The 26,159-nt window shown below is 40.0% G+C and overlaps 3 protein-coding genes across 4 annotated transcripts; 2 read left to right on the top strand and 1 right to left on the bottom strand.

The window, feature by feature from the left end:
- The first annotated feature begins 1,530 nt into the window (after window positions 1-1,530).
- On the top strand, window positions 1,531-3,002 carry ptger2b (prostaglandin E receptor 2b (subtype EP2)). Its single transcript, XM_077016131.1, has 2 exons — window positions 1,531-2,349; window positions 2,536-3,002. The coding sequence occupies exons 1-2, from the start codon at window positions 1,531-1,533 to the stop codon at window positions 2,815-2,817; spliced, it is 1,101 nt and encodes a 366-aa protein (XP_076872246.1). The 3' UTR covers window positions 2,818-3,002.
- Window positions 3,003-18,234: 15,232 nt separating this feature from the next.
- Window positions 18,235-23,018, top strand: psmc6 (proteasome 26S subunit, ATPase 6). Its single transcript, XM_077018110.1, has 14 exons — window positions 18,235-18,393; window positions 18,784-18,863; window positions 19,068-19,107; window positions 19,183-19,235; window positions 19,318-19,385; window positions 19,538-19,652; window positions 20,092-20,179; window positions 20,268-20,329; window positions 20,456-20,579; window positions 20,771-20,832; window positions 22,006-22,126; window positions 22,278-22,358; window positions 22,429-22,500; window positions 22,600-23,018. The coding sequence occupies exons 1-14, from the start codon at window positions 18,258-18,260 to the stop codon at window positions 22,716-22,718; spliced, it is 1,221 nt and encodes a 406-aa protein (XP_076874225.1). The 5' UTR covers window positions 18,235-18,257; the 3' UTR covers window positions 22,719-23,018.
- cgrrf1 (cell growth regulator with ring finger domain 1) lies at window positions 21,665-26,120 on the bottom strand. 2 transcript variants are annotated; one of them, XM_077018111.1, is made up of 6 exons: window positions 25,848-26,120; window positions 25,455-25,591; window positions 25,109-25,286; window positions 24,548-24,695; window positions 24,338-24,445; window positions 21,665-24,192 (listed from the first exon to the last, which is right to left on the bottom strand). In XM_077018111.1, the coding sequence occupies exons 1-6, from the start codon at window positions 25,949-25,951 to the stop codon at window positions 23,866-23,868; spliced, it is 1,002 nt and encodes a 333-aa protein (XP_076874226.1). In that variant the 5' UTR covers window positions 25,952-26,120; the 3' UTR covers window positions 21,665-23,865. The 2 variants fall into 2 exon arrangements, with proteins under 2 accessions (XP_076874226.1, XP_076874227.1); XM_077018112.1 differs by having other exon boundaries at window positions 25,738-25,873.
- Window positions 26,121-26,159: the final 39 nt, after the last annotated feature.

Raw genomic sequence — 26,159 nt, 5'->3', positions numbered from 1 at the left:
AGTAAGTGTATTAGAAGTACCTGACTTATCCTACAGAAAGTATACTAGGAGTAAATTACTTGTACTAATAATAGTGTAATGACATCCTACAGAATGTGTACGTCAATTATACTGCATTATAATCCCAATTATATTAGGATTACATTACCTATACTAAAGTAAGTATATCACAAGATTAATTTAATCACACTTAATGTTTTAGTTTTCTGTTGGACAGCTCACACAAATATACTTAAATTATATTAAATAGTGGCGAAAATAACATATGACTAGTATATTTAGTATACACTTAGTGCAGATTTATATCACTTTAATTACAAATAAGTGTCACGCTACGGTCCCCGAACCCTTCCTTTGGGGCGTGTGTTAACGTTGTCTGCGTCTGTTCGTCTGCGTCAGTGTCTCTCTGTGGGTGCGGGTGCGTCTTGTCATTATCCGTCTCACCTGTGGCTCGTCTCGTCATCACGTGGGGTTGATGTGGTCTGTCTATTTAATGTGCGTTCGCGCAGTGTCTTGTGCTCGTCGTTGTCTTTATCTACACGTTTCAGTGTGAGTGTTCCATGTTTTACGTGCGCTGTCTTGCGCAATAGTTGTAGTGAATAAACGTGACGTCTGCTAAAGCAAGGATCTGTGTCTCGTCCTTCGCCTCGCACCCATCGTCACAATAAGTAGTAATTAAGTACAAATTAGTAGTTCCAAAATAGCACAACTTAAGTACATATATATTTCAGCATAATTTTAGTATACTTTTTTTCACAAGGGAAGGATACTGCATAAAGTAGCCTATTATTTATTTCTTTATCTACATAAGAGCGCATGTGTGGGCCCACTGATAGTAGAGCCAACCGAGTTCCATAGTTTATTTTTATAAATATGGTTTTACAGTGACATTTTAAAACTTTTCATATCTTACAGAAAATGGGTCATGAAAGCCATTGTTACTTACATAAATATAAATAATGCTGAACTGTGTGTTGTAGAACTGCAAAGGCTGTTCAAGAGCGTTGGACACCATCATAATGGTCCAGCTTCGAGTTTTCGCTTTCAACATAACAGACAGTATATTCTAGAACTGTTTACATGTGTATCGATGTATATGTATGTAAAGTTAATTAAATTCCCATAAGAAAACAGCGACTGCTGTCGCCATACCAGAAAAAAACATCCTATACAACGGTAATTTCTGTAAAGTAAAGAAACTGCAGTAAAAAAATTATATTTGGCAGCGTTTTGGAAAATAAGGGATATTACATTTGCAGAGAAGATTATTTGATTTTCCCCCGGCACTTTAACGTAGCGACAGCTTAAAACATACTACAAGTGAACAAATTGTAATTGCCAAGGATGAGTGTTCGTGTGTTGAAACTCCACCTCTTCAGTGTATAGTCTGCTTTCAGCGCAACTTGGCTATTATTGGGTTGTGCGTAAAGTTTACCGTCTGTGAGTATGAATCCTAAACAACGTAATTAATTATATAGCCTATGTCGATCGTTTGGGTAAACTAACACAAAAACAGAACGTTTATGAAAGATGGAACATCCTCACTTTGGGCAAAATATATCAAATCTTTCAATGGAAAAATGCCGTAATGTCAGTACAGTTCTGAGCGGAACACCTACAACTTCTGCAATCATGTTCTCTGCTGGCGTCCTCGGGAACGTAGTCGCGCTTATTCTCTTGAAAATCAGACGTAAAAATCAAAGCGCTTCACTTTTTCAGGTACTGGTGACTGCTTTGGTCATTACGGATCTTCTCGGTACTTTTTCCGTCAGTCCCCTTGTGATTACTGCCTACTCACGGAATCAGTCAATGATCGGATTGAGCGGGAATGATAGTATTTGCTCACATTTTGGCTTCGCCATGACATTTTTTAGCCTTGTAACTTTGGCAATACTGTTATCCATGGCTTTGGAGCGTTGGCTTTCTATTGGACTTCCTTACTTTTATGAGAGACACATAAACACGCGCGGCGGATACATAACAATCACACTAATTTATCTGGTCTGTACTTTATTCTGTCTCACACCTTTCTTCGGATTTGGGAGGTATGTCCAATATTGCCCAGGAACATGGTGCTTTATCGACCTGAACTCAGATGAATTCGAACATAAAGTGTACAAAAACATATACGCTTCTTGTATGCTTGCGATGATAATATGTACGGTGTTTTGCAACGCATCGGTCATCTACCATCTTCTGCTAATGTACCGGAGACGTAAAGCAAATAGAAGCTCTCTCAGACGTACAAAGGGGTCAAAGCGCTCGCTGTCCCTCACAAAAGAAGTAGAACATTTGGTGCTGCTTGGGTTTATGACGATTGCGTTTCTCATTTGTTCTCTTCCGCTTGTGGTAAGTCTTGACTTGTCTGTACTAAATTGTTCATCACTTACTGTTGTATTACTTATTTATTGTGGCGCACTAACAGAAATTCTGAGTTTTACTTAAGAGTGAATGGTTTGACTGTACTGCTTCAATCATTAGTTGGAATAAGTCCATAACTAAATATTGCATGCTGACATGCTGCTTTCTCCATAGATAAATGTTTATATCAGCTCCTCTGGAGACACAAAATATTCTGCAATGGACCTCACAGCTCTGCTGTTACTATCCGTGAACCCTATCATAGACCCCTGGGTCTTCATCATTCTGAGCCCCCCAGTGCCACGTCTTCTCTGGGAAGTAATATGCAAGCCTCCACAGCCACAGTCGAGCCATGACAAGCTAGGCACAACAAGACCCCAGCCAACCAAAATGGACCACTGCATAATTACTGAGTCATGTCAGACAAGCATACCCATAGAGTTATCTCAGGGATAGGTGGTACCTGTGGGTAGGAGTTGCTGGGCCCTCTGTAGAAGCTCTGAATCCTTGCAAAGCATGAGTTTGTGAGACCATCATCTGTCAAACACGTTTCATGGGATTGAGTCCTGACTATAGTGTCGTGAAGCATTCACTGTTTTATTGCAGATATACAGAATAACAGTATGTAGTAGCATTTTAAGTTTTTTTAATTCAAACCATATTTATTGATATTTGTCTTTATTTATTACAACCAAATTAACTGTATTATTGGTTAATTTGTAATCCAATTATGCAAGATTATGTTGAGTAGTGTTGGATTTGTTGATAAACTTGTAATGTAAAATGAGGATAAATTTAAAATAGCTCTGAACTACAGGCCACATATATTTCTAATTTCATCAGCGTTTTTGTTTGTACTGCTGAGTTTTTCCAACCTTTACAATGTAATCCAGATGAGCTTCAATCAATCAAATCTAATTTATTTATATAGTGCTTTTTACAACAGTTGTTGTCACAAAGCAGCTTTTACAAGTGTCCGAGTCCTAGCCCCCAGTGAGCAAGCCAAGGGCGACAGTGGCAAGGAAAAACTCCCTAGTTTTTTGCATGAGGAAGAAACCTTGAGAGGAACCAAGACTCAGGGGGGAACCCATCCTCCTCTGGCCGACGCCGGTCACCATGACAACGATTCAGCTTCATTACAATGCTGAACTCAATAACTTCAGAACGGTTCCCGGGCTGTAATCTCAGTGGATAAACTCTACGTGAACGGTCACCTCTACCGCGACACCAACACAACACCATGGCTGTTCTAAACAGGTGAACTGTATCAACACCGACACCAACTCCTTACTACACATTACTTTTCGCCTAGAACAATAAGACATTTTAAATAAGTTTAAATAACTAATGCCGGTCTAATTAGCACCGTACTGTATGTTTTCCGTCATTAGTCCTAGTTGTTTATACTTTTTTTGTTGTATATGCACTTTCAGTGTACGTCTCCTTTTCCCTTCCCCTCTCTTTTTCTCTTTCTACACTCACCCAGCGATTAGTTCACCCACTTTCAAGACTGCAATGTATTGTATGCACACACACACGCACATGCAGGCAGGTAGGCAAAACAGACACACACGTAGACATATAGCACAATCTCACACTAACACACAGGAGATACACACACATGACCGATTCATGCAGGCACAGACACACAGGCATATAGCGCAGACACATACACGAAACATCCAACACAGGCATACTACACAGAAGTGCAGCACACACACCTTTAGCAACCATCCAACACTCAAACAAGTAGTTTTAACATTAGTTCACTGAAGTTCGTCACATGGAATGTACGTGGAACTGGTTCGAGGGAAAAGAGATTGAAAATTTTTAATCGGCTAAACGACTTACAAGCAGATATTGTCTTTCTACAGGAAACACATATGTCTAAAACACCTACATACACACTGACCTCTCCTCAGTTCCCACACTTGTACTCAGCCTGTTACAACTCAAAACAAAGGGGGGTGGCCATATTAATTAACAAAAGGATAAGCTTTTCCATTAGCAACAACATAACAGATACATAATACTCAACCTATCCATTCTAAATATGCGTTTATGTTTTGCTAACATATATGGGCCGAATGTTGACGACCCCTCCTTTTTCCACAATATTTTCACTGCACTCTCTGATCACTCTGACACCAAACTAATAATAGGAGGAGACTTCAACTTGGTACTTGATCCAGATATCGACAGGCTCAGTACAGCAGTGAGTCAAAGGAACTGGCAGTCTATAGACACCCTAAAACAATATATGAACGATTTTGGGCTCTCTGATGCGTGGCATTCACACCACCCCACTCTCCGGGACTACTCTTTCTTTTCGGCAGTACACCACTCACATTCTCGTTTAGACAACTTCTTAGTTAGCAATTCCATTATGACAGATGTCACAGACACTTGTATTCACCCTATCACTATCAGTGACCATGCACTGGTCTCTCTCTCTTTGACACAGAAAAGAACCACACCAGCAACGAGGAACTGGAGATTAAATACATCATTACTTAAGGAACAAGATTTCATTAATTATTTCAAAAAAGAATGGGCAACATATTTAGAATATAACGATCTACCAGGTACCTCTCCGTGTGTTCTTTGGGAAGCAGGGAAGGCAGTAATGCGGGGGAAAATAATATCCCACTGCACACATAAGAAAAAGACAGAAAAAACACAGGTATTAGAATTGGAAGAAAAAATAAAATCTTTAGAAGCTGCCCATGCTGCTTCACCACAAGAATACACACTGAACAAGCTGAGGAAACTCAAACTGGAATTAAATGAAATAATAGATAAAAAGACACAATTTTTACTGCAAAGACTGCGTTGGCAGAATTTTGAACATGGCAATAAATCTGGAAAATTCCTTGCTAATCAGTTAAAGCTTAATAAGGAAAAAACAACTATCTCCTCTATTAAGAACTCAACAGGTAGCATTATTCACGACCCACAACAAATAAATAAAGCTTTAAAAGAGTTTTATAAAGCTTTATACGCATCACAGATTAATCCATCTGATTCAGCTATTGAAAAATTTATTAATAATATAAATCTCCCAAAGCTAGAAAACGAACAAATTGTTGCACTGGATTCACCACTTTCTCTGCCCGAATTACATGAAGCCCTACAGCAGCTACCAAATAACAAAGCTCCAGGACCAGATGGATTTCCTGTAGAATTTTACAAAGAATTATGGTCGGTGCTAGAACCAACCTTTCTTAGAATGGTAAATCAAATTCAAAAAGATCATGTCCTGTCTCCAGACATGAATTCTGCTAACATCAGTGTACTTCTAAAGCCAGGCAAAGACCCTACACTTCCTTCCAGCTATCGCCCCATTTCACTCATAAACGTAGATCTTAAAATTATTTGCAAAGCACTTGCCAGAAGATTAGAGGAAATCACCCCACTTATAATACATCCAGACCAGACAGGTTTTATCAAGGGTAGACAATCTGCTAACAATACACGCAGACTAATAAACATAATAGATTACTGCACAATTAACAAATTAGAGACTACCATTGTATCTTTAGATGCAGAAAAAGCATTTGACCGGGTAAACTGGAAATATTTATTAGCAGTTCTACACAAATTTGGATTTGGCCCATCCTTCATAAACTGGATCAAAGCCTTACATAGTTCTCCTAATGCACGGGTTAGGACAAACGACATCACCTCACAAAGCTTCACTCTGCAAAGGGGCACCAGGCAGGGCTGTCCACTATCACCCTCACTTTTCGTTCTCTTCATTGAGCCATTAACAGCAGCAATTCGACAAAATGCAAATATTACAGGAATTAACACAGGAACCACAAACCATAGGATAAGTCTCTACGCAGATGATGTATTACTTTTCCTACAGAACACACAAGCTTCCCTTCCGAATACAATCAAACTTATAGACAGCTTCTCTTCTATAACAGAATATTCCATCAACTGGGGCAAATCAACAGTTTTGCCTATAAACTGTAGTTTCCAGAACACGATCACCACTCCACTACAATCAGGTAATATTAGATATTTAGGCATACATGTCTCTGCTAAACTGTTAGATTTGGTGCAGTTAAATCATATCCCTCTATTAAAAACAATAGAAGATGATCTCACACGTTGAAACGCTTTACCTATATCACTCATGGGGAGAGTGGCTACCATTAAAATGATGGTTCTACCCAAAGTTAACTATTTATTCTCACTAATCCCAAATAAACCCTCTGCTGCTTGGTTTAAATCCTTAGATTCAAACATCTCAAAATTTCTATGGAAAAACAAGCCATCAAGAATAAATATGAAAACCTTGCAAAAGCCAAAACGCAATGGTGGCTTAGAATTACCAAATTTTTATCAATATTTCTTAGCCAATAGATTACAGTACATTTTAAAATGGGTCAAATACGACTTAATAGACAGGCCATGGTTGGACCTAGAACAAGCATTTTGCGGGAAAATAAAACTCTCAGACCTACCTTACATTAGCTCTAATATTAAGCGTCAGGACTGTTTTAAAAGCCTTAGTATAAATACTTCACTGACAGCCTGGTGGGAATTCCTTAAATTAACTCGGTCCCCACTCATCCCATGCAAACTAACACCCATTTGGAACAATCCAGACATCTGTCAGAACAAGAAAGTACTACATTTTTCATCATGGCATGACAGGGGAATAAAAAATTTAGAACATGTTATTAAAGATGGAAACTTTGTCACATTCCATGAACTTGTATCAGAATATGGAATAAACAACAGTAGATTTCTGGAATATCAACAATTAAAATCCATCATTCAACAGAGATTCAACCGCAATCAACTGAATTTAGAAATATCAGCATGGATAACTGAATTTTTAAATCTATATACTCCTAAATTATTATCAAAACTGTATAAATTATTGTTAAAATTTGATGACTCAATCTCCCTTCCGATAGCCAAATGGGAACGAGATCTATTTATTAATCCAGATCAACATTTCTGGACCGACATATGTACAAATATCTTCAAAATAAGTAAAAGCCCCAACTTACAACTTATACAATACAAAGTCCTTCATAGAACACACTATACAGGACAAAGGATGTTCCAAATGGGCCTAGCACAATCAAACATATGCACCCACTGTACAGGCAATATAATTGATCACTATATGCATGCTATATGGGATTGTAGGCCTGTTAAGGAATTCTGGCAGAAGGTATGTGTAGAATTGTCCACGGGGCTTAAAAGCTGCATCCCAACTTCCCCCAGACTGTGCATCTTAGGAGACGTCAGTGAATTAGATACAGAGGCAAACATATCACACATAGTTCTCACTGCCCTATGCATCGCCAAGAAAACCATTCTTATCAATTGGAAAACGAAAAAGGACCTGCATATTACTCATTACAAAAATTTATTACTCGATCACATCTGTCTGGAGAGAATGTCTGCTTCCTCTAAAGACCAGTTGGAGGAATTTAATTCTCTTTGGTTCCCACTGATCAGTTCCATTAGCTAGTCGGGGTGGTTGGCGGGGACTTCAGCTCCCGGAGGGCCGGTTGGTGGCTGGGGGTCGACCCCGGGGAGGCTGCTCGTGCCGGCCACTTTCTGGGCGGGGGGGCCGGGGCTGCCGACCTGGGATGACGTGCTTGCCCTGGCGGGCGGTGGTGGGGGGGGCTTGGGTGGCGCTCCCTCTGGGCTCTGGGGTGTGGGGGGAGCAGATGCTGGCCCTCGGCGGGGTGGCTGGCCTCCCCTGTGGGGCCAGGTGGCGGGACCCGGTGCCTGGGGCCCCCCGACCCCGAGCTGGGGCCCTGCCCGTGCGGGGGGACCTGTGCCGCTGCGGTTGCGCCGCTGGGGGGGTGGGTCGGTCGGCCTGGGTCGGGGCGTTGGGTCTGGGCCTTGGGGCTCCGAGGTGCCTGGGTGGTGGGAGTGGGGTGGTGGATGATGGGGATGTCTGGGGTGGGCCGGGAGGTAGGGTTCCGGACTCCGACCAGCATGTCCTCAATACTGTTGATGTCTGTCATCGTTTGTTCACTGTGCGATTGGTATGGTTGTGGGTGCATACACAGGGGTGTGGTGTATAAGGGACAAGCGTGTGTGGCGTTGACTGGTGTATATGTATGTGTAGATATATATGTATGTATGTAAGTATGTGTATGTATGTGTATGTATATATTTATATATATGGATGTATGTATGTATGTATATGTGTATATATGTATATATTTATGGGTTAAATGTGTGTGAGTGCATATGTGTATGAAGGAAATGTGTGTCTAGGTGTATGTGGATGTCCGGACCGGCTGCTCTCTGTGGTGGGGGTGGTGTGGATCCGGGCTTGGATGTGGTGGTGGGGAGGGTTGCCACCCTGGTCTCCCCGGGTCGACCGCTCCCTGCCTTGAGCTGGGGGGGCAGTGAGGTTCGGTGCTCAATGAGCCAGCTAGCAAGCTGGCTCTCCTCTTCCAGAGGACCCTTTGCTCTGGACCTAAGCGGGACTGGGCTGGTGGCTTCCTAGGACCACTACTGGTCCTTGCTGGTCCAGCCATTTGCCCCCGCCGCAGGGGGTGTGCTAGTCAGGATAAGTGTGTGTCTTTGTCCTTGTTTTCTTCTTGTTTCTGAATAGGTGGATGAATGAGTACGTGTTGGAGGGAGGGGATATATGGTCAGGTGTGGGTAAATTTGGAGGTGTGAGGGTGAATTTGAGTGTATGTATATGTGTATGGGGGTGGGTGTGTGCATGGTAGGGGTGTATAGGGGCGAATGTAATCTGAATTTATTTGAGTGTATGGGTGAGGACAGCTGGTTCTGGGTCGGGGCTGGTCGTGCCCGGTTCTCTCCCGGATCCTCCCCTGAGATTACTGCACCACTCCAGAGGGGGGGCGCCTTGGGGCTCCGGGGTCTGGCTTGGCCCCCCGGCGTGGGGGCGGTTGGCCCGCTCCCCTGGGCGGTGGTGGTTTGGGGCGGCCGGGTGCTCCTCGGCGAGAGGTGGGCCCTGCCGGGTGGTGGGTGACTTTCCGGGCGCGTGGCGCCGTGGCTTTGCTGCTGGCCCGCGGGGGGGGGCATCCTGGGGGGGTGGGTTGCACATAAACACACACTCACACACACCCATACATCGCACTCATTTGTACTATATGTATTTGGTTTACTTTCTGTTCTTCTTTGCAGTGGTGATTTGAGCTGGTTGCGTGTTTTATTTTATTATTATTATTATTATTATTTTATTTTTATTTTTTTCTTCTTTTTTTTTCTTCTTCTTTCTTTTCCTGCCTCTTTGTCTTTTCCCTTTTTATTATTTCTCTCCCCCTCTTTTCTTGGTCCACCTAACCCCAATAATTATCACTTTGCATATTGTTATCACTATATATTGTTATCACTATACTATATATTATACAGAATTGTTATAATTGCCATTTAAATCTGTACATAAAAACAAAGTTGTCCTCCAAAGATGGGGGGGTGGAGGTGGGCCAAAAAAAAAAAAAACTTCAGAACGACTGAACTTGGTTCATGCAAACATTTACAGGAAGAACCAACCATGCCATGTCTTAATGGTTACATCCACACTCACCGGCCACTGTATTAGGTACACTTTGCTAGTACTGGGTTGGACCCCCTTTTGCCTTCAGAACTGCTTTAATCCTTCGTGGCAGATTCAACAATGTACTGGAAACATTCCTCAGAGAGTCTGGTCCATATTGACATGATAGCATCACACAGTTGCTGCAGATTTGTCGGCTGCACATCCATGAGGTGAATCTCCTGTTCCACCACATCCCAAAGGTGCTCTATTGGACTGAGATCTGGTGACTGTGGAGGCCATTCGAGTACAGTGAACTCATTGTCGTGTTAAATTAACCAGCCTGAGATGATTTGTGCTTTATTACATGGTGTGTTATCCTATTGGAAGTAGCCATCAGAAGATGGGTACACTGTGGTCATAAAGGGATGGACATGGTCAGCAACAATACTCATGCTGAATTGGTACTAATGGGCCCAAAGTGTGCCAGGAAAATATCCCCCCACACCATTGCACCACCACCACCAGCCTGAACCGTTGATACAAGGCAGGATGGATCCATGATTTCATGTTGTTGATGCCAAATTCTGACCCTACCATCTGAAGGTTGCAGCAGAAATGGAGACTCATCAGACCAGGCAACATTTTTCCAATCTTCTATTGTCCAGTTTTGATGAGCCTGTGTGAATTGTAGCCTCAGTTTCCTGTTCTTAGCTGACAGGAGTGGCACCCAGTGTGGTCTTCTGCTGCTGTAGCCCATCCACCCAGCCCACAGAACTGCTGCTCACTGGATATTTTCTCTTCTTTGAACCATTCTCTGTAAACCCTAGAGATGGTTGTGCATGAAAATCCCAGCACCAACATCCATGCTATGTTCAAAGTCACTTAAATCACATTTATTCCCCATTCTGATGCTCGGTTTGAACTGCAACAGATCATCTTGGCCATGTCTACATGCCTAAATGCATTGAATTGCTGCCATGTCATTGGCTGATTCAACATTTACGTTAATGAGCAGTTGGACAGGTTTACCTAATAAAAGTGGCCGGTAAGCGTATAATCACTATAAAATAATATGTAAAAGCACTATTCCAACTCTTCCATGTTTACCAATCCTTTACTACATCAATTATATATTTTTGTTTAAAATATTGAGCAGAGTCACTCATACACTGACTTTACTCATACACTGCTAAAACAAGGCAGTTCAACAAAATTATTGATGGCTTGTTAATGTTAACCTTTCTATGAATTCTTAAAAAATTCTGCCCAACTTTGAGATTGTTCATTTCATTATACTTTATACTTGTGAATATGTATAATGAAAATGAATTAACAGTTTATTTCACATTTATGTACACTACTCCTTTTAAAACTAGAAGACTGATCAGTCTAGATGCAAAATGGAAAAGATGGAAAATGCTTGCAGTAGTACTATCAGCTATTTTTTATCGTCATGATGATCTTAGCATTTTCTTTATCAATAGTGAAATGAGAATTCAGTGTTCAAGTATCATTTTTTCTCTGTGCCTGGTGTGAAGTGTTGCCCTGTTAACATCAACCTCTTCTGTCCAGAAAACCCTTTCCTCCTATTTCCTACATCCCTTTAAAGCTGTGAGTTGTCTTCTGGTTTTAATCTGGGGTGATAAAATGCACTGGAGAAATATGACTCCATTATTTTTGTATATTCAGACTAACACAAGAGGAGAACAACAGAAATTAAACTGCTTTTGATCATTATAACACTCTTTATTAAGTATTAAGTATGCATGTATCTTTCACTGCAATCAATACGTGATTTGATAATACAGATGATGCTGTGTTTTCATATTAATGATAAATGACTCCCTTAACAGTTTGCAGTTTTAATTCATCAGTGTTACGGAACAGCTCCGGACCCTTCCTTGTGGGCGTGCCGCTACGTTGTCTGCGTGTCGTTTTGTCCATGTTTGTACTTCCGTGGGGGTGGGTCGTTTGTGAACGTGTTCGTTAGTTTCACCTGTGCCTTGTCTCGAGGTCACGTGGGTCTGTGTAATTCACCCATTTAATGTGCGTTCGCGCAGTGTCGTGTGCTCGTCTTTGTCTAAAGTTCCGTGTCAGCGTGAGAGGTGTTTATGTGATGCTCGCGCCCCGCTCGGAGCTTACACGTCTGAGTCTGCAATAAATGTTAACTGTTCACCTACAACGTCGTGGTGCCTGCCTCCTACACCTGCCGTTACAATCAGGTTCATAACATCTGGCTTGAATTAGATTCCACTTCACTAATTTACCTTGAAGCTTAGAAAAAACAAAACAACTTACTAGAACCACTGATCTTGCAAAATGGTCTATCAGTCTTCTTCTACCCTTAAAAGGGACTCAATGTTTGTTTGAATACATTTCATCATTGTACCACATGCAGCATTACAAACTATAAACTGTTTTTACTGGTTACTTTGGAAAAATGTTCTCTTATCACATTTTTCATAAGAAAATGGCATACATCCCATAACCAAGAAACATAAACTGCTGACTCTTAAAAGTTATTTAACTTTTGAATTAATTTAAATTAAAAGTATTTAACATTAGTTATTTGTTTTGTATCATATCCATTTGTTTGAACTGTTGTCATGTCTTTTTTCTTTTTTTGTGCAGTCCTATTTGTGGTTGACAGACACTAATGGTGGAATAGTGCCATGCTGATGTAGCCTGTGGCAGGATGGCCCCATTCTTTCTGTTTATTTAATTTTCATTGCTTTAATTGGGCATTTAGGGGAAGACAAAAGCTCCCTATAAGGGATCAGGGGAGCCTATCTTTAATCTAAGAAGCAGCTGTACCCTCTCAGGTTGTCTGCTCACTTGTAGCCATAGAAATGCTGTCAGACTGGAATCAGAAAGCATAGAACAGTCTGAACAGTATCATGACCCTAAAAACTCATTATGAGGCCCAGTGCATTTAGTTGAGGGGACCTCTCACTTCAACATAGCAACACAGGACCAAGGTTGCAGCAATGTCTTGGAACACAAAGTAGTGGCAGTGTGTAATTTTACCTGCATCAGTGTAAAATATATACAGTATGCAGATGTAAATTCTTTTAAGTCTGAATACATGCTGTGACACTCACACGATGCCATGGTTATGAGTTATATGTGAGGTATAATTTTGTGATAGTTACTATAAACATTCCCAAAACGTACATGAACGTTAATATGACACCACCCTAAACAGTGGCCTCACAGTGTGTTCCTCTCAGTGTTCTACATTTGTTTGTTACTATAAAAAGTAATATGAATGCACAAACATGTTATTTGTTAAAGTCATTAACTGGTTTTATAATAACAATTACAACAAAAAACAAAGACAGTAAACAGTTTTAAGTGGATGTATAAAAGACTTGTGTGCCTCTACCAACAACTGCATGGGAACATTGGAATAATTAATTGCATTCTAAAGTCAGTGATTTGGATGGATTCCCAAAATGTTTTTGTTTATGGACTTTTGACTTCCCTGGCTTCTTCAAATCCTGCCATCATCTCCCTAAAGACCCTTAATATTAGTTTCCTAAAGGGACTGATTTGTTTCAAGGCTATGCTATTTTCATACAAATCTGAATCAAATCAGTTTCACATTTACATATAAAAGTACCTTTTAAATCTCAGGCAAAGGTATTTTAACTGCATTTATGATGAAAAACCAAAAATATTAGACATAGAAAACTGATGTTTTTACTTCATTTCAGTACACTATCTGATATCTTTTAAAAATCGTATGTTTATTTTTTATTGCGAGATGTCTCTACGAATCACAACTCATCATTTGAATCACTTCTTTGCCTAAACTTTACTTAATAACTTAAATAATATAAACCAGACACCACATATTACTTTTTTTTGTTATATTTAGTTTTCTTTTTTTTTATTTTATATTTTTAGGAAAATTATATTATACTTAAAAAGAACAAGAACTTCTTAATTATCTCCTCAGGATTACTTGTGACATATGTGAAATTATAGACAAGCCAAATCACAGTGATAACCAATGGTGGAAATAGGAATCCATGCTCATTCTAACTTCCTGTTGTCCTTAGGTGCCCGGCATCATAGTATGACTTGTTCCGCCATGTGCCTGTGGATCTCTAAAACTTCTATAAGGAACTTCTCTGTTGCTTCTGGAATGTTCTGTCTGCTCCTGAGTTCCCACAGAAATGAAGTGCCTGTGCTCCTAAAAAGGACCAGCTGTGTTTATTCATGAGGCTATTAAACTATCTATCTTCCACTAACCTCCCCTGTCCAGTCTTATATTTATTATAAGATAAATACATGTTGCATTATGTTTAAAAAAAACCTATTTGACTTAAACAGGAAAATTATAATTTTAGTTGGGTTAGAGTAGCTGCAGATTTTTGTGGGATCTCAGTATCAACAAGTTTTAGGTTTAATAACAAGTTATACATGTATTAGCAGAGTGTACAGACACAATAAATGAGAGCAATTTGAGAGAACATAATGAGATTGAGGTGAATTTCAATGTGGGATCTATTTTTAGGACAGCCATAAAACCATACAGAAGGTGTTTTTTGCCCATAATCTTTTGTCAAGAGGTATTTAATACAAAAAATAGAATCTTACAGGTATGCTGATATAGTAAATATTTTTTATTAGATAGTGACATTTCAGGCATGGCAAATATTGCATTACCTAGTATTCTTGTTCTTTAATTCATTGATTATCAAAACATTCATCAAATCTATCGATTGTATGACAGTCTGTACCATGTGATTAATGTTTTCATTATTTCAGTATGTCATTAACCTCCAAATGTCTCATTTGGATGTCAGCGTGCCTCGGAGCCTCAGTCATGGAGTGTGAGTGTGGATAGTAAAAGCACACTGGAACTGTGCCATGAGTGCGCTCCCACAACACTGTCCAACCCACTTCCCACTGAGCAACTGCACCTCTCAGCTAATGTGTCATGGCCTTGAATTTTTAAACAGCTCTGCAAGTCATAAGAGGCAAGTGCTTAATTGGCAGCAGCATCCAGACGCAATAACAGCATATTTACATTCATCCTGCATACACCTGGTTGGCTCTGCTAATTGTCATGCCTGGCTCCGCCTCCCATCTGTCTGTCTTGTTTTCACATTTCTAGTCCTGCCTCTGTTCCGGTTTTCCTTGTTTTCCTTTTTGATCTGTCTTTCTGCCTTGGTTATTGTGATGCGAGTCAAATCAAGTGCAATTTATTTATATAGCGCTTTTCATAACACACATTGTCACAAAGCAGCTTTACAATCGTATGGGTCCAGATCCCTAATGAGCAAGCCAAAGGCGACAGTGGCGAGGAAAAACTCCCTAGATGGTGGGGATTAGGAAGAAACCTCGGGAGGACCAAGACTCAAAAGGGAACCCATCCTCCATTGGGCGGCCCGTTAGCACAAGTCCGTGGTCGCAGAGCGGTTCCAAATAAATTTGACTTTGACTTTGACTATTGAAAGCCAAAGGCTCCAGATAGAAAAAGAGCATCTGCATTTATTTATATGTGTAGGCTCTAAATAGTATGTTGTATTTCGTGAAAATAATTTCAACTTAGTATGTATATTTATGTGCAGTTTTAAACTAAGGATTTTGGATCTAATTTATGTGATGCAATTACGCTTTCAAAAGTATATATAACTGTGGATTCGTGTTTGTACACACAAGCATGCGTAGTTCAGAGCATTTTTAAAGGGAGAACTTCAGGTTAAGAAAAACTTAGTGAGTTACGACATGGTCAGCCCACTCGTAAATTTACGAACGAGTTTAAGTATGACGTGGGTTATGAAGGCTTTTGGGAAACCGGGTTAGGGTTAGGTAAACGTAAATTTAAGAACGTTCATAAGTACAATGTTACAAAGTACTTAGCATTAAGAACTTTTTGGGAAACTCACACCTGTCAGGTAGGACTTGAACCAGGAGAGTGCTTGACCTCTTATGCCAATGAGTGTCTCCAGCCTATTAAGTAGAATGTTGTGATCAATGGTGTCAAAAGCAGCACTAAGGTCTAACAGTATAAGAAAAACGTGTCCTTTATGAGAGGATATTAAGAGAAAATGTTCTTTAGTCAGTGCAGTTTCAGTGCTGTGGTGGGGTCTAAAGTTGGAAATAACTAACTAACTCTGTTCAGTCTGTAAGTAAGAACACTGAAAAAAAAGTGTTGGATTTATATAAGTGAAATATGTACATCGGTTGCACACAATTATATTATGATTTCATTTTATAACTTTATTATATAATCGCAGCATAATATATACATGTTAAATGACTAAATAAACTTCTAATCATTTCATGTTGAAATATGCTAATCCAAGTGTGTTTATATCATGCATTTCTGTCACATTTTGTATTATGTAGTTTTTTATCTAGACATTACAATTAATTTAAATGTTTCACTTACAAGGTAGTTATGTGGTAACAACCTAAAATGTATCACAATATAGATTTGGTGTTAATCTTTCAAATCCATCTTACATAGCCTAAACCTTTTGAAAGTAGTACACTGCAGCAAGAATAAAACAAATACAGCTGATAACATTTTCCAATAAGCCAAACATTTAAAATACGAAATAGTCAACATTCAGAGGAGTCTACATCCTAGCAGTTTAGAGCAGGGTTTTCAGACAAACCAAGGATCACTGACAAAGTAGAAAAACAAAGTGCATGCCACATAACTTTTCTGTTCAGATACCGATACAAAAGTCTGACGAAAATAAATAAATAAAAATTTCAAATGGACTTCCACAAATGATTGACCCGCAAATCAAAGTTATGTCTATCTTTTATAAAGGGCCAACTTTCTGGGGTGTTATATGGAACACCAAACCCCTTACTGCACTATTTCTTACCAACGTTTTCAGTTGGTAAAATGTGAAAGTTAAAAGTAACTAAACATATTTAAAAGTTTGTTTACAACAACATTAGAACAATGAAAAGCACCTTAAAAGTCCTCAAATAAGCTGGTCACGCTCACTGGCCAGCATTACTCATTGAGTCTATTCTTCAGGACCTGGACTTTCTTTGATAGTGTGTCACCATCTAGCTCCATGATCAGTGTCTGGATCACTTCAAAGGTATACCTGAGTTGATGAGGATAATCCAGATTCAGAGCATACAGGAGGCCAAACAGTAGTGCAACAGTCAGAGGAACATTGTCTAAATCCTGGATAACAGTTTGGTCTTCCAGGAGAATTCCTACATGGTCTGGAGTAGGCTGCACTTTTTTCTGAAGGGCACTTTTTAGCGCACGTGGAACACTTAATTATAAAAAAAATTACAAGCACATGTTGAATGAAATTTGACATTTTATTTGTAACATTCTCTAAACGTAAGTTTTCAATGGAGAAAAGTCACACAGCCAACTGATAAAATTCATATCCAATATTAACTATAGCTATAGCTACAGTCATGTCCTTCAGTTAACTTCTGTTTACCCTCCACTGTCTGCAGGCCTTGTTGCATATATTTTGCAATTAGTAAATCAATATAGGCCTACAATTAAGACAGTAAAAAGACCAAAAAGTAGGAGAAGGAGTTATAGGCTACTGAGTGTTGTCATTACATGAATGCAGATGGGCATTTTTCACAGGTAATGGGGAACTTCCCGTTTCTTCTTTCACAAATGAATGTGTTAATTTATGTTGCCTAGCAAACAGAAGAAGCAGAAGACGTTCAGCTTAATACATAGATTTGCAAACTCTACCTTAATTATCTGGAGGTCGTCCTCACGTTATCTATCATTGATTTGGGCGACTAGTTTATCAGGTGATCAGTCGGCTAAAAATGCTGAGTAGTTTGGTGCTGTATGAGACATTTTACTGCACAACGAAATGATTTCACGTTGGGCTTAGAGGGCAAACGGTACGATTTGACTTGATGTGTATGTGACCTGGCTGGTGGGGACGGGAGAAGAAGTCTATCTGTGACCGTGTGTGCTGTGCTGAAGACGCTTCCTTCCACTCGCTGAACTGAACTGCTGCTGCAGCGCATCTGGTGTTAAAGGAAGAGAGAGGTCGGGTGTGTGCGAGGTGGTGGCGCATTTCAGGGCATTGTTTTTAATCGCTCAGATTTTCAAAAGATCATTTAAAACTGACATCAGTGAAATGAAAAACGAAGTTTCAAAAGGGCACTTTCGTTGATAAAGGGCAGAGTTGGTGGTGCTTTAGCGCCACCTGATGTCTATGTGTGCACGCCTTTAAGACTAGCTGTTTAGGAATACCACAAGCAAATATGTTTGAGTTTTTGCTAATCAGTTTTGTAGTAAAACTCTAAATATATATTGATTTTTAAATCAATAAAATAAAATTTCCAATTTTACACTGGCTCCTCTGAAAACAGGCAGGTGCCGTTGTTATTTTAGAGGGGTTCGGGTAGGGGGCAGCATCACGACATGAGCGCAGTAAAAACCTCCAGAAGAAGAAGGAGGAGGAACGCGGAGAACATGGCTGACAACAGGGAGAAGGGACTACAAGATTATAGAAAGAAATTGCTTGAGCACAAAGAGATTGATGGGCGTTTGAAGGAATGTAAGTGACAAACTCACGCTTACTTTATTGATCAGACGATAAAATACTTACATTAAATATATCAACTACCATTCATTTAGATCACCGGCCAAACTGCAAGTCGCTTTGTCATGTAGCCAGCTAGCTAGCCCGGGCTCCGTGGTAGATGTTGTGGGTGTGGGTCTTAATCCTCTGATCTACACCTGGACGGTGAAGTAACCCGCCATGATTACATCGCTTCTGTTTGGCGACACCACGTACCTAGCTAGCGAGTCGTACGTGGATTCATTGATTCGTGTATCGTTGACTGCGTGACAAGGCAGGAGCTTGTTGTGAACCCCCCTCACCCTAGTTCACTAAACCCCTGTAGGTGGCTGATCTAACTCATGTGTGCTGCTGTTTTTCGTGTAGTGAGAGAACAGCTGAAGGAGCTCACCAAACAGTATGAGAAATCTGAGAATGATCTGAAGGCTTTGCAGAGTGTTGGCCAGGTGAGTAGCGACTATCTATTTTACTTTCATTATTAATGCTTTTTCCAATTAGAAATGGTTTACATTTGATCTTTAAAGTATTTGAGTCATTTCGACATTCAGATTGATGGTTTTGAAAAGTGTATGTTGAAATTACTTGTAATGCAAAAACTTTACCTAAAATGCAGTAAGAAGATTGCCCCCCCTTTTCCCCCTTTTTGGTAGATTGTTGGTGAAGTGTTAAAACAACTGACAGAGGAAAAGTGTAAGTACTTTTAGATCTCATATATTTCTATATGTTGTCTTTTTAAAAGGTTTAACACCAGTTTTATTCTTGCAGTTATTGTCAAAGCTACCAATGGCCCTCGCTATGTCGTTGGTTGTCGTAGACAGGTAAGGCCTCTCTCCGCTGTCCTTCAATGAATATGTGGCTGCCTGCTGCTCTCACACAGCTTTCCTCCTATATTTGTCACAGCTGGACAAAACCAAGCTAAAGCCAGGAACCAGAGTGGCACTGGATATGACTACCCTCACAATCATGAGGTGAGCAGATAACATTCTTAAATAGCAACATTTACTTCTTTGATTGGGTCAGTTTTTTTTTGTCGTCTTCTACATATTGCCATATTTGGCTCCATTTAAGTCTTACAGGGTCTTGTAGGATTCAATTGTGAATGTGTTCGATGCATTTACAGGTATCTGCCACGCGAAGTTGACCCACTGGTGTACAACATGTCTCATGAAGACCCTGGTAGTGTCTCTTATTCAGAAATTGGTGGGTTGTCTGAGCAGATCCGTGAACTTAGGGAGGTGAGTTTACTTTTAATACTCTCTCAATGCAAGTTTGAGCTAGTTCCTTCAAGAAAGTGAGGGTAGGTGGGGTGTGCACTGCAGTTTTAGGGTAAAAAGTGAGGTACATTGCTCTGTGCTTTTTCTTAAGCTGAATGTATAGTTACGAAGCAGCAGTGGTAATAATGGTCAGTGGGCTGTGTTTTTACCTAGCTAATGTTACTTGGTTACAAATTTTAATCTATAGAATAATACCATTGGTCCTGATCTCGTACGACACCAAACTTGACTTTTTTAGGTTAAAGATAATGTGCTATTTCTGCATGTTTACAGGTGTTAAAGAAGTTCTTTCTTTCTTTTAATTTAATTGGTTTCAATAAAATTGAAATTGTTTCCACAAAAACACTTGGATCACCTGGATTACAGAAAAAGCAACAGTGATTTCGCTCTTCTCCCTCAGGTTATAGAGCTACCGTTGACCAACCCAGAACTTTTCCAACGTGTGGGCATCATTCCCCCCAAGGGCTGCCTGCTCTATGGACCTCCAGGTATCATCCTCCGTATTAACATGAGCATTTCTCTATTCTTTTAAAGCAGAACAGTGAAGTGTTTTAACTTGTCCCTGTAATCATTCAGGCACTGGTAAAACCCTTCTGGCCAGAGCTGTGGCCAGTCAACTTGACTGCAATTTCCTAAAGGTAATGGGAAGTGTGAAAAGTGTGTTTTCTTTATGTATGTAAAGACTGTATTCTTTATGTATGTAAATGTCTGAGCAAGACTGTATTGTTTAGTAGAAGAATAAGTACTTTGTGCTATTTCTTCAGGTTGTGTCCAGCTCCATTGTGGATAAGTACATCGGTGAGAGTGCCAGACTGATAAGAGAGATGTTTAACTATGCTCGAGATCACCAACCATGCATCATCTTCATGGATGAGATTGATGCTATTGGTAATAATGCTTTATATCCATGAATTTCCAAACAATGTCTATTTAGGATCAACTATGTTTTGCCTGTTAAGTGTGTATGATGCTACTTATTCTTGTAGTTGGTGTAGGGAAAATCGAAATTGTCAGTAGTGATGACACAATTAGTGGGTTCGAATAAGATTCAAGTTTTGTGTTGTTAATGCGCTTTAAAGGTGGCCGCCGTTTTTCTGAGGGAACATCTGCCGACAGAGAGATCCAGAGGACACTTATGGAGGTATGTACTGGTCATAGTTTATTACTTTACTGAGACACTTATGGAGGTATGTACTGGTCATAGTTTATTACTTTACTGACACACTTCTGGAGGTATGAGCACTGGTCAAATAGTTTTAGTTCACTGAGAATGTACTTTCTGTTAAATTGAAAATGGTGTATTGTTATATTTCGTTAACATAGGACTAGAATTATTATTGGTCAGCTAATATGGACAGGTCATTACTTACCATGACCCTAAAATTTGAAAATGCTATAGATAAATTAACTATAACTGACCAAACACTACTAAGGGGGGCAGTCATGGTCTGGTGGTAGGGAACTGGTCATGTGACCGGAGGGTTGTGGGTTTGATTCCCAGGACTGAGGTGCCCTTGAGCAAGGCCTAACCCCAACTGCTCCCCAGGTGCTGGGCTAGCCCAGTGCTCTGGGCACGTGTGATCCACAGCCCCCTAGTAATCACTAGTGTGTGTGTTCTAACTGCACAGATGGGTAAATGCGGAGGACAAATTTCGATTGGGGTAAAAATCACAATTGATAAATATGGCACATTTACATTTAAGATGCAATAGTTTTTAAATCGTCACGTAAGAAATAACCAAAAATGCACTTAATTTTTGTAAATATGATGACACGAATGTTAGAATTTAGCCTAAGTTTTAGAATAAACTCTCACCTAAACAAGAGCAGCTTGTTTTTCAATTCAAAATATGCTTTCCTGCAGTACATGCACGAACCCCTAGCTGGTGCAAAGAGCAAAGACATGTACAAAACAGGAACATTTTCTTTCAGAATTCTGAATATTTTGGTAGCAAAAATACTCGATACATATGTACATGCGTAGTTTGCACATTTTAATTTACGTGATGTTAGTAACATATCCACTGCAAAAGCAAAGTGAGTCAACTTCCAATGGCCATATTAACAGTGCTGAATACAGTGATGTATTCCATATTAACAGTGCTGAATACAGTGATGTATTTGCTCGTCTTCACTGATCAATGTTATTTGCAAATATCAACTTATAATTTTTTTTCATGAAAGTTTGGATATTACAATGGGATGAGGGCATGGTATGTTGATGGTTCTTAAAAGCCAAATCCATATTAACTGAAAGATGGGAATGTCTGAGCTTGGTATGTGGATGATTACCCGTTGGTTTTTGTCTTGGTAGTTGCTGAACCAGATGGATGGATTTGACACTCTACATAGAGTGAAAATGATCATGGCTACAAACCGCCCTGATACGTTGGACCCAGCCCTGCTGCGGCCTGGAAGACTGGACAGGAAAATCCGTAAGTTCTGCACTGAGGCAGTGACTTGGGTGTTGGTGACCCCAGATGTGTTGAGCTATGACTGAACAGCATGTGTACGAACCAAAGGAGCTGCTGCTATCAAATGACCTGCGTGTCAGTGCTACGTCCCTAAATGATGTTTGCTTTATAGATATTGAACTGCCCAATGAACAGGCTCGACTGGACATCCTGAAGATCCACTCAGGACCCATCACCAAGCATGGAGACATAGGTATGTATCAGTTTTCAGAGCACATTCTTTTATCTCGGTTTTCTCATAATAGTGTCTCTTCTTTTCTTAGATTATGAAGCGATTGTCAAACTCTCGGATGGTTTCAATGGTGCAGATCTACGAAATGTCTGCACTGAGGCTGGTATGGAACTATCCAGTAACGACAAGCACTTATGTACATGAAGATCTGATGGTTTTGGTGTTTGATGTTTTGAGCTGTTTCCTCTGTTTAATCTCTCAGGTATGTTTGCCATTCGTGCAGACCGTGATTATGTTACTCAGGAGGATTTCATGAAGGCAGTACGCAAAGTGGCGGATTCAAAGAAGCTGGAATCCAAGCTGGACTATAAACCTGTATAAAAACTATTAATGTCACCACCAGCTCCCACATGTGCATGTTTTGCCCTTGGGGCTAATATAATATTTGCCATTTTGGGTTTGTTTTTTAAATTGCAAAAACCTTTTTGTTGTTGTTGAATTGTTGACACTTGACAGGTCTCTATTATCGCCAGAATGGCATCGTCCAGCCTGCTCAGCTCTGGAGAAATGCAAATTGTGTAGTCTTAATGCATTAACTATTGGCTGAGTATGTACAAAATTCGCATACAATTATTTAGAACCATTTGTACCATTATAAATAAACATGGTTTCTGCCTTGTTCATCAAATCATTAAAGTTTGATACAGCAGAGGATGTTTTGTTTACTCAATTAAATATTGAGTAATATTGAGCACATAAGTGATTCTAATCCAGGACATTTAGATGATATAGTAAATGTCAAAACACAATACAGGTAGAACTTCATAGCAGAGCAATCAAAGATTAAAAATAAACATTTTGTACCAGATTTACCCACTGTTTCTATTCTTCCATTTTTGCTGTTAGAATGTTCATCACAAACACTGGATAGCAAAAAAATTCTCAAGATAAAACTGATACACCTGAGATCATGTTGGTAAGATCTAAAGCAGTGGTTTCTAAGGTTTAGTGATTTGTCTTGGATGATCTTACAATTGTCACATCAGTGCAGTTCATAAGCTGGTAATTTATGTAACATTCTACATGTAGCATTACTCATACACACCTGTGTTTTCATCATTCACATCTCATCTAGGTTACTGTCATTCTTTTTTTGGTGCTGCTAAAGTGCTCAATAATCCAGAAATACATCATGAATTCAGCAGCTTGGCTAATCATATAAAAAGATAATATAAAATGTGTCCACATTTATTACATACAGTGCACTGAATGCTCCTACTCCTCGTCTCTGAACTTCATCTCTACACAACATCCTCACTTAGATCCTCTGACCCTGTGTTAATTTCCATTCCACACCAACACTGTCCATCATGGGAGCATGTAGTGCTCCTGATCCTACACTTCAGAAGACTTCCACGTTTTTAAACACTATATTTGAGACACCTATCCACTCAGCACTACCATGTCTATATTAATGACTGAAATCAAAATGATCTTGTGTCTTTTTCATGCTCTTTACATGGTCTGTTTACTCTTCCATTATGTGCTCAGAAGGTGCTTGACTAGATAAAGTGAAAGACTCCACAACAAAAGCCCTGCACATTGGACAGTGTTGAAAGTGAGTTATACAGCCATTACACACACAAGTATGTCGGCATGGCAACAGTACTCTGTTTACTGGAGCATTTTGGCACACAACACAGTCCTTGCCTGGAGCTCCTGGCCATCCTTCTTCCTCTTCTGACTCCTCCCCTTCTTTATCTGGTGGTTTAGTGTGTGACTCCACCCCCTCCATGGTGGGAGTGGAATCTCTATGTTCAGGTGGCCTATTATCGTCTGTGGACATGAAGAGAGGCTGTGGAGAAGAAGGATACTAACTTCAGTCATATTTTAATGCTCACTGAATTATGGCACATCAGTAATTACAGATAATAATTCAAGACAGCTGATGCTGTACGTTGACTGCAGAGCTTCTGAAGATTACAGTAGTGGTGCTCTACCTTCAAGTCATACATGTTCCCATGAACTGTGAGTAGGTACTGAAATAAGATCCTCGCAGACAGACTGTATTTTTCATCAGGAACGTGGACCACTGTGACACTGGCAACCTTGGGAATCAGGGAATAAAGTGTGTCTTGGTTTGCTGTGTCCTATTAATTATCCATAATATTATTCTGAATGTGTTACAATACATAAACTCTTTTTCTCACTATATTGTAAATATCTCTGTCATCAGAATTAGCCAAAGTAAGAACAGCAACTAAAGGATAGTGTTCCCGGGGTAGCAGCCCAAAATGTGTGAGCCCAAGAGCTGCTGGCATATGGGTCCGGTATTCCTCCTTCTCGTCTTTCTGTATGCTGCGATGATGGTGAAGGTGACATTGTATAATTGTGACTTTAATCACAATTTTAAGTAAGATTACAATACTTTTACATCAATAGTGTGGAAGAGCACTGCACTGTAAAGCAAAAAGAAATATCCCAACAGGCAAAACAGACCTCACACATGAGCAAACAGACAGCATGACAGCTGTTACAAATTATTATTGTTCTTTGCTATGTTTATAAACTATCAGCTTAATGCTATGAAAAGTTCAACAGAATAGTCATTAAATGGTTAATTGTTCAGGTATTACACAACTGGGACGCATCTTGCCAAAAATGCAAGCAGTAGAGTCTAAAACCAAGACCTTTCTGAAGACCTTGGTTAATTGGATTGTATATGGATTGTCTGGTACCACTACTGCATGGAATTAAGATTTTAAGGATACTTGAATGTCTGGCAGTGGAGGTACTGAAACTGCAGGGCCTCCTGAAATAAGTGTGGTGTGGTGAGTCTAGGCCCAAGATAGTGCCTCTGGAGAGCAGCCTGAAGGGTCTGGACACCACATCCCCAGAAACAGCTCAATACACTGTTCTCCAAGCAACGTGGCCGCAAGGTCACACCCTCTAAAAGAATACAAGGAGCATGTAAATTCATACAACTCTGGTACTACACGTTTCATTTTAAGCTACTTTGGGTTGCATTATTTCTTTTATTTGAATTATATCAATCAATAAATTAGTTGTATCAAATAAATACGATTATTTACGGTATATTCACCCGCTGTGACTTACGGGTTACTGAGCAAGGCGTTACCCCCAACTCCAGGGCGAAGGGATTGGTCACCTGGACCATCTTCTTCTCTGGGACAGGTAAGAAAGACTCGGCTTCATCCGAGCTGCGCAGGATGACTGGTACATCAAACCCAGACCTAGGGGAGCAGCACGACCAGAGTTAACGGAGGCGCTGCCCAACACAACAAGGAAGCGCCAACCTCCAGCCATAAAGACAGTACATTAACGCCACCAATATTTCCAAATGAACAACGTGCTTGCATTATCAATGTAGCTAACACACCTTGACATAATCAATAATATGGACGTTAAAACACGCACAGGTCTCATTAATCATCTCATCATCATCTCACATCATCTCATCATCTCACATCATCTCACTCCTGGACTCACCAGCCCAGAACCACCACCACAGTAATGATGAAACACACCGAGATTACACTGATGTAAAACAGAGGCGAGTACTCATATAACTTCACTAACAGTTCAGCAGCCATAACGCAATTTACTGTGTGTGAGAAGAGACAGATTTAAAACATAATAAAACGTTTAAGAATAAAACGTAATGGGAGCAACAGTACGTAATTTAGTATCGAGTAAAACGAGCATCGCTTTGTCAACACTGGAAGCGCCAACATAAACTTCCGCGTTTACATCAGCTACGGTGGCTCGGTTGTTCAAATGGCGTTCACTAATACTCCGAGC

This window comes from Brachyhypopomus gauderio, chromosome 9 (genome assembly GCF_052324685.1).
Source record: "Brachyhypopomus gauderio isolate BG-103 chromosome 9, BGAUD_0.2, whole genome shotgun sequence".
NCBI classification, from domain to species: Eukaryota; Metazoa; Chordata; class Actinopteri; order Gymnotiformes; family Hypopomidae; genus Brachyhypopomus; species Brachyhypopomus gauderio.
Note: the sequence above shows the minus strand (reverse complement) of the source record. Positions and strands in the feature narration are given on the sequence as shown.